This window comes from Mchenga conophoros, linkage group LG23 (assembly GCF_057382185.1).
Source record: "Mchenga conophoros isolate Kocher_MC1m ecotype Shallow Benthic linkage group LG23, M_conophoros_male_GT1.1, whole genome shotgun sequence".
Lineage (NCBI taxonomy): Eukaryota > Metazoa > Chordata > Actinopteri > Cichliformes > Cichlidae > Mchenga > Mchenga conophoros.
The window spans coordinates 5,999,319-6,008,664 of record NC_140547.1 but is presented as its reverse complement, the minus strand read 5'-3'; the positions used below and the strand labels follow the sequence as shown (position 1 = coordinate 6,008,664).

General features: G+C 40.1%; 1 protein-coding gene across 1 annotated transcript; it reads right to left on the bottom strand.

Annotated features, from left to right (window-relative positions):
• Nucleotides 1–1,516: 1,516 nt before the first annotated feature.
• tmem161a (transmembrane protein 161A) lies at nucleotides 1,517–8,986 on the bottom strand. Its single transcript, XM_085265330.1, has 11 exons — nucleotides 8,830–8,986; nucleotides 8,261–8,364; nucleotides 8,092–8,175; nucleotides 7,813–7,904; nucleotides 7,473–7,629; nucleotides 6,862–7,077; nucleotides 6,497–6,640; nucleotides 6,280–6,393; nucleotides 5,980–6,154; nucleotides 5,710–5,806; nucleotides 1,517–4,212 (listed from the first exon to the last, which is right to left on the bottom strand). The coding sequence occupies exons 1-11, from the start codon at nucleotides 8,830–8,832 to the stop codon at nucleotides 3,908–3,910; spliced, it is 1,491 nt and encodes a 496-aa protein (XP_085121456.1). The 5' UTR covers nucleotides 8,833–8,986; the 3' UTR covers nucleotides 1,517–3,907.
• Between the last annotated feature and the right edge of the window lie 360 nt (nucleotides 8,987–9,346).

Genomic DNA, 9,346 nt, shown 5'->3' with positions numbered 1-9,346 from the left:
TGTGTTTGCCCCAGTCTGAGTTTTTTGTGTTTTTTTTTTAATTTTAGGACATTCAGTTTATCATTTTTCTCAGATGAAAAAAATGTCATAATTAATTAATTAATAATTAATAAATTAATGGCATAAAAGGGAATCATTTCCCTCTGTTTTTATGTACATTAATTCTGAAAGCAGGTAAAGTGCCCTTCACTGTGTAGCTTTCATGTGTCCATTTATTTCATTTTATTCACCTGCATTCTATCTTTTGAATACACACACACTCCCTCATTATCATGTCAGGGCCCTGTCAGGCAGCTCACCATGCACCCACCAAACGAGAGGAACAAAAATAGACCACGCAAAATCCTGGAAACCTTTATTTCTTCCAAACAAGACAAAAAAGGGGACACAAATAGGGTCATTTCCATAGCTGGTTGTTTCATAGTAACCATGCCAAAATGTTTTCCTATGCTGCCTCTATGGAGAATTGACCTGCCTTTTCACGGTGGGCACACACAGAGACACACACACAGTATTGAGCTGTCGTCTCTCCACCTTAAATGACGAGACTTTCACTGGGGTCATGTCTGGTCTGATGAGACTAGACCAGGCCCAGTCTGTAAGGCATATCTGGGTCCTATGTATACACACACACACACACACACACGCAGACATACATTCTAGCCTCTATAGCAACCACAGCCGGCCATGGCTGTCTGACTTGCCTTGTTGCAGTCCATAGAGCAGACTGAAGGGGCCCGAGGCCTCCAGCACAGATGCGTAAAAGTAATATCACCATTCAGTTCATGAGGCCAGGCATTCTTACAGGCCCACCAGAGAGAAGGATGAGCTTGACTCAAATTAAACCGATGTTCCACAGCAACAAAAACATTGTCCTAGAAATTTTTCTGCACTTACTGAGATGTAGGATTTGCTAACTGGTGTGCTCTCAAATCTGTTTGCTTCTCAGTGGCTTTGCGATTGTTAATGTCTTTCAGTTGTCCATATAAAAAGACAGTGAGGTGAGGAGCATGTCCCTTCTTTTACTGAAGGATGCTCACAACGTTTGACTGGAGGAAGAATTTAAATCATGTCAGCTTTTAAACAAGGAGCCACTCTCTTCTCATTATTGCAAAAAGCTGACGTGACAATTGACTGGCATGTGATTTTGAAGGTTTTGATGTCACAAAATACATATGAATGATTTAAACTGTACTGTCAAACAGAGATTATGCAGTTCACTGCATAAAACCTGTCCATTAACTGGATTATTTTGCTGCTACAGCCAAGCTCATCCACCGCAAACATTTCTTCTCAGAGTCCAGGGGGCATTAGGTTCATAATAATTACCAGTGATTAAAGAACGATCTTCTCAGGAGGTTGGGGTCAGAGATCAGCACCCTGCAAAGCGACTAGACGCTCCATTGTCATCCATGTCTTTTGTCAATGGAGTACCAGTTCTTTAAAAGGAAATGTTCTATCTGTAACATCTCCCACGCTCCGTGGTGGAAGGAGGAAATAACGGAGAAAGTCAAAATGAAGTGAAAACAGCAAATCTTTTTATTAGGACCACACATGGGGGGGGGAAAAAAAAAAAAAAAAAAAAATCAGGTTACAGCCAAAGTGTTGCACAACATGCATTCAGAAAATCTAAGGGAACATTTCATATCAACTTCACAGTATAATGATATCAGAGCATTCAAATACGCCATCTAAAGAAAACATACTAATGATCAAAACCATCCACAGAGTTAATCAATGTATCATAAATTAAATAAATAAAACACACTGATGAAGACTGATTCAGAGAAGGTTTTGATTAGTCTGACATATACATGGCTGATTGGCAGCAACAACAAAACCTATGAAGTAAAAGACGCGATTAAGACACTGCAACTAGCATGTTGTTCATGGGTAGTGTTTGAAAATTAATGGGTAAAACAGAAATGTACCTGCAGTGTTCACTGCAGAATATCAGCTTGTTCTAAATACACATGAACAGGGAGGAAGGAGATTTCAAAACATTCAAAATCCCTGAGCTCCCAGGCACTTCAAGATAAAGAGCAACAGCTCCACGGTGTTTGGCTTTCAAACACTAATACACAGCCACACTGCATTACACTCAGTAGGCTCGATCTGAAAATTACGCCCACACAGAAAAACAGGAAAAAGAAGCAGAAAAAGACACGCACGCACACATACACACAAAATCAAAACAACACAAAACCAAAAAAATAAAAAATCCCCCCCAAAAAATAAAACTCAAAAAGTAGCACTCGTGAATCGGTTCTTTAAGGACTGCAAAGAGTCCCTCACAAAAATATGTCTTATTACTCAGGCATTAAAATATTCATACTTGTCCTGGTACCTCCAAATATCATAAATGCAGCATTTAACAGTGTTCCTTTGAAAAAAAAAAAAAACAACAACAACAAAAAAACAAAACTCAGTAACACTGGCATAGATACATGTGAGAAGTTGCAGAAAAATGTTCTATTAAAGAAGTTATTAGATAACACTGGGGTCTGTATCACAAAGAGAGCTCCGTAGGTAATCCAGCAGCATTTGGGATTAACTCTGGTTTAACATCATCACAAAGCTGGTTCAATTTTAGCCTCAGTAAATAACAATGGTAACCAACACTGTATGATTAACCTGCTTCAGGCAGGGTTACCTTTCAGGAAAACAGACTTTAACAAGTCTTTCTGGGAAAAGAGAAAACAAAACAAAAACTGGACTCTTCAGTATCCTGACAATTACTGAGCACTTTGCATTTAAAACAAGAGTTTTAATAAACAATTCGTATACCAGTTTGTCTTACTCTCATCTAGGGTGAGGCAATTATAGCTGCATGTCAAGTAAGCATACGGTTCCAGGCACCATTCATTAACAGTTAAAGCAAATGCACTATTTTGGTCAGATAAACAAATCAGATTTGTTTTTGTTTGTTAATCTAAATCCAGAGGCAATTCCTGCAGAATTCCAGGTTTTATCAATGCAATATCCAAATTAACTTGCTGGTGAATGTTTTGAACCTGAATGTGAACTCTGTCATATTTCATCACAAGACTATCACGGCCTGCATTAAATTCACTGTAAGAATAATGTGATATCAACTGACTATAAACTCAGTCAAACGTATCCTTCATTTTTGTGGATAACAAAGTTTGGTTTGGCAGCAGCGTGAACAAGGTGGATGAAAGGTGGTTACTACTGCATATCAAGTTAGACTAAACGCTACCAGAATTTCACAACACCAGTAGTGTGCGTAATAGACGCTACACACCTAAAAAGACTGCACAGTTGACCCTTCTAACGCAAATAGTACACAAAAAAAGAAAAAGAAAAGGGCTTTAAGTTTCACTTCATATTTTTCACTTTGTTGTATGCGCCCCACCTGCAGGGACTGCCCCAATGTCTGACAACTACTTTTGCGTTAACCAGTGTGTAGAAACACTGCACTATAAGGCTGTAATAACACCTGCGCTGACATATTTTTTAATGCAACATAATTTTCTTCATTTGAATTATCACCGCTATCATCAGTATCGGTATATGGTGCCACCTTCTGGGCCAATTAAACCCAGATTTTACTGAGCCAATTTAGAATTAGCATTGTGATACATGTTAAGGCGGACTAAACTACCGTTGATTTGTGATGCAGACCCCACTCAGTTTCTTTCTGTATATTTGTGTGTTACTAATGCCAGAGTCCTGCTGGTCTCAAAAAGTTACAAGGTCAAAAAGTAGTAAATATTGCAACAGACAGCATCCAACCTTGATCAGTTACAACCAGAAAGATGGTGCAATCCAGCTGCAGTTCTATTTTAATGAAATGTCCCCTCTGCTGTCTGCAGGCATCCTGTGCGACAGCATAATATGAGCTGATTGCTGGATGTATAGAAGTATGGCACTCCATTTTCCTTAGTTAGTTTTGCATAAGGTACTGATGGAAGTAGATGCCAAACAGAGAGCTTATGACCTGGCAGGCAGCCACCCACCAGGTGAGAAAGGCAAAAAACCCTCTGTAGAAAAGCGGTGTGAGGACAGATCGCAGCGCTGTGAAAGTCTCTGACAGTCGAGCTACTGTAGCTTGGATGTCTTCCTCCATGTCCTCCATCCCTTCTTCATCTTCATCTAGAGCTCCAGACAAGACAGGTGCAGCTGTGGGCATGATGATTGCTGGTGTCACACCAGGGGTATCCTGGGCACCTGTACTCCAGGAGAAGTCCCCTGCAACAAATAACTGGTTATGTTTCACTAACATTCAGACTGCTTGACCTGTCCAATAAATGCCCAGCTTGCTGGTCAGACAGCCTTGGAATCAAGCTATTTTGCTAATTTTGCTTCTGGGGACAACAGAAAGTTTTTGGGAATATCCAGGCCAAAAAAAAAACAAAAAACAAAGATCTTTCATTTTTATCTGCCGCTTGCTTACAATTCCTGATTAATAAACCTAACCTACGGTAATGAAAAGTTAATCTTTGTCAGATGATTGCCAATAATGACCTAACTCATCAACAAATTATTTTCTTTTTTGCTCTCCACATGGCACAGTTATCTGCATGCAGTCAAAACCTGATTGATGGAAACCAGAAAACTTCCAATACCAAAATTCTTATCCCTTGCGACTGGCAGCAGTAGGTTTGCAGTTTCCTGACTAGAACCAGCTAAAATTAGTCCACTTACTCGTAGCACACAGGTGTGAAATGTGTGTGTTTAGTTAGTTTGTTTGTTTGCTTGTTTTAATCGATTTTAAATCATGCTTTTTATTTGTTTTTGTTTCTAATGTCTCTGTAAAGCACTTTGAATCACCTTGTTGTTGAATTGTGCTATACAAATAAATTTGCCTTGCCTTGCCACACAAATTAAATTGTACATTTCCAGGGCAGAATATAGTAAAAGTCTAATTTATTTCAGGGGGGCCTTTCTACTTTATTAGGGTAAAAATTAAGAATAGACAGGAGGGAAAGAGAGTGGGGGAAGACACACAGGAAAAGGCTGCAGGTCGACGTCTAGCCCGAGCCACTGCATTCAGCCTCGTGGTGTATGGTGGAGCTAAATTGCCACCTACAAAAGTCTATTTTTGGATCTGGTTTTTGGCTGGCTAATTTTTCATTGATTGCACTCTGATGCGAACCAATTTCCAACCTCATTTTTACCGTTATAAGGAACAAGATCAAATGTGACAACCGAGGCAAAATGTGCAACTTCCCATTTATATCAAGCGCCGTCACTTCTACCACATAAAATAACAAGTGACATAAAAGCTAATAGCTAATTAATTCCAATTCCATTAGTGCCTTCTTGTCCAATGCCAATGATTATCTATGAATGCAAAAATGCTCCACTCTATAGCATGACTCCAGGACTGCTGGTATTTTTGAAGTTAACTTTAAGAGAAATCCGTGAACCTTTTGTTCATCAAAAATATTAGGTTGGCAGTATTTATGGATACAAACTATCCACTTCAGACATGTTGAAACTATCAGAAATATTCACTTTGGTTTATGCAACAAACTGCCTGGATGGAGCTTCAGGATGCAGCACACACGGCCCTCGCTCACTAGTGCTCTTAGCAAATTGGCACAATCTGACATAAGGAGCAGTCAATTTAAAAATGGATTAATGTCTGACTAATTTCCAGAGAACTTCAGGCCTGTGAAAGTCTACATGGTTGAGAAAAAGTTCAAATATCAAGATGTGAGTTTCAGTGAGCATTTTACTTACCCAGTGCCTTAAGTGACAGTGTTGAGAATAGGATGAGCAGAATTGGAATCAGATACTGAAGACTAACTACTGTCAGGTAGCAAAACACACGTGTAACCTGGAAGCGGGCACAGAAACTTTACTCGACACAGGCACTCAAGTTTTTATTAAGAATTATCCTTAAATATTTAAACAGGTTTTTTTTAAGTTGTTTTTTATTAAAAACTCTCAATTTGTCTGTTTATAAGATAAAAGCATGCAATACTGAGAAAGTTTAAAACTGCATTTGACCTTTCGTTGGATGTCAATTGCAGCAATACGTCCTGCCTCCTTTTTCATCTGCTCTACCCATTTTTGAGCTAGGTTGAGGTAGGCCTGGAGGTGATAACGGGTGAGACCCAGCCGCAGCACACACGACACCACGATGATCCAAAGACGCATGCTGTCAAATGTTTCGCTGGATACTCTGCAAAGAGTGAAGTTATCAGAGATTAGCCAGGTGTTCACTAAGCGCTGCCTAGAAGAATTCTTCTATTTCCTGATTGTTAGTTCTAGCTTCTCGAAGCCAATCAATCAGAAATGAGCACTCACAGAGTAACAGAAGTCTTTCCCATAGGTGCATTGGCCAGGAAGTCTCTTGCAATGGGTTTCACCCACAAAACCAACACAATGACTGGAGACAGAAAACCCATATGCAGCAGAATCCTGTCAGGAAACATTAGGGACACAACTGAAAGAGCAGAGTAGAGCTAATGTGTAGTAATAAAAGACATGAAGCACATGCTATTTTTCATATAACAATTCTTACTGGATGAGTGGACGGTCTGAGTTCATCTGCACCGCATCCAAGTGAGTTTGAGCCAGCCGCAGTCCAGGGAAGGCCAAGAGAGCTCCGATGTAGGCACAGACAGCAGCCAAACCAAGCTTCACTGTCAGCTTAGTCACTGGGATTCTGAGTTTAAAGCAACCACTAACAGTAAGTGACACCAATATTTAAGAAGGGCTACTTCCAGCACAGATATCAAACACAGTCAGGCTCATTCCTGTGCCAATTGAAAGATGACTCAACTCATATAAGATTTAATATAAATCAATTTTACTGCAACAAGCATTTCTTTAAAGACAACAGGTCAATATTTCAATCAGAAGTAATCTTTTCATGGAGATACGTACGACCAGTCAGCGTAGCCCTGCTGTTTGACAAAGATTTCCAAGTTGTCAAAGAGGCTGGAAAAACCCGGCTCTAGGCCGAACTCCAGGTAGTCCTCTCTGACAACCAACACTAGCATGGCCACAAGCAGACACAGAAAACCAAAGGCAAGGCACACTGAGCGCTCACCACCCTCCTCAGAGCAGAAGTAGTGGCTCATTAGGGTGTGAAGGGTCTTTCTGTGGGTCAGATGGTAAAGGAAACCAAATAAGAGGTGTTAAAAAAAAAAAAAAAAAAAAGGAGCTACATATATTTCAGTGATAATTTACCTTTAGTTAAACATGTATAAGACTTACAATTTGTAAGACATTTTTAATGTTTTTATATTAGCTTAACACTAGTAGTGCTTGTATTCCTAATAAGAGATTAAACGTTAGCTGTAGAAAGAGATTATTAGGATTTTAGGTTCATTCAGTACTATAGATAGTTACCAACTCATCTTCATTGATATAACAGCTGCCAAGAATGTGGTGGACATATCAGGATCTTCAGTCAGGAAAACATCACAAACTAATCTGGCTCTAGATATATTCTTTCTAACCTAGAGAGTGAGTGTTTTACATTTGAAGGATACAGACAGAAGAGAACAGTCAGGACACACCAGATGGCTCCAATATTAACCTCTTTGCTGGCATCTACCACACTATAGTAACACTCAGTGAAGAAGAAAACTCCGGTTGCATAGACTGCAAAATCTACAAGCCACTGGTACTCCAGGAAAAAGCGCAGCACTGAAAATAGAAACAAGAACAAAAAAACAAAAACACAATCAAAATGAGAATTTCAATAAAGTTTCCATGCAGTGTAATATGCTGCAAACCACCGGCGGGACTTAACAGTGAAAGCTGGGCTTCGAGTAATATTTACTCTTGCACAACATTACTGTGATGTGGACGAAGAAGTATTTGTTTTACCGAGAGCGTCAATGACGTTGACTGGTGCTTTCTCCAGGTGAAGGTCAATGTCTTTGGGCACAGTGAGCGGCTTATTCTCCCCATTCTGCCGCCTATGAGCAAATAAAGGATGGAAAAAAAAATAACAATGCAAGCCTGAAGCATGAAGAAACGGATGGATGAGAAACACACTATAACGCTGTCATGGAGTAACACTAGAATCCCATGATACAACTTTATAACTTCATGCTATAGCACGCAGTGGTCCTGCAGCATGAAGCACAGCCCTCCATTTCCCACCTGTCTCTCCTGTTTTGTTTGGGCATCTGCTTTCCTGCCAGGGCACACAGCTCTCCCTCTGAAGGGTGTTTGAATCGCAACAAACTGGAACAAACAACAAGCACATGTGTTAAAGCAGTTTAGTGCACTGTGTGAATTACGTAAAACCTGATTATATTACTGACAGTACCTGCCGTTGCAGAGGAGCCAGCGTGCAAATGAGCAATGTGGAGCCATCCTCTGCATTATGCTGGCGGCCAGTAAGCTGACCACAAGCTGAACTCCCATCAGCGCCTGTCAAATTAAACACACGCACTGAGTTTCCACCGTGCACTTGAGTGCATAGCGTCATTTTGTATAATGAGGATGTAGAGAGCACGAGCGCCTTGTCTACAACAGTAAGGACTCCGCAGCAAAGTTTGAAGAGCCGTAGAGCTGGCTACATCACGGTTTGTTTACATATAACAGTCTGTGGCAGAAGCTAACTCACGTAGGACATTAAAGAGATAATAGCAGGAAGAGGTTACGTTCAACAGCACTAAGAACACGATACGCTGGTAGCCGCTGCAAAATGAATGAAACTGAGCAAATGGCTATCGTGCTAAATTTAACTGGAGGTCCACCACCTGTCAGTACAGCTGGTTAGCATTAGCAAACTAGCTCTAACTGCCTCCGGAACACCTAAAAAGCGCTCGTCAGTGGGCTTCCCAGCACTCTGTAAGAAGCTGTTTTTATATATAAGACTATAAATGAAGTTACCATCTCTTCTTCCAAACGGCGTCGTTGAAACGAGAGTAACTAAAACAGCTTCTTCTCATGCAAGAAAGTCTTTGGCATCTGAACCTGCCGACATGTGGAGCTGTTAAATGTCCCGGATGTAGTCGTGGAGACGGGAGATGCCTTCAGGTGCTCCGGGAAAGAATCGTAAATCTGAAATGTGAATCCCCATATGCCTCTGAGGTGAAAGTCAATCTGGAGGTAAAAGTGTATTTTCTACTAATTTTTATTTATTTTTTCTTAATTGGTTAACCTTCAGAGAAAACGAACCATTGTTTTCATAATCACACATTCAAATTGCTAATGTTGAAAGATTTTCTTTTTATCTAAAGAGTCACTTTAGATAAAGTGAACCATAGATAAAGTTAGCCTGAACCATTCCTATATTTTGCTTGTTTTATGTTATTGTATTTTTTGCACAACTTTGTTGCTCGTGAAGCTTGCACACAAGAATTTCACTCACATGTACTGTACCAGTGTACCTGCACATGTGATGTGA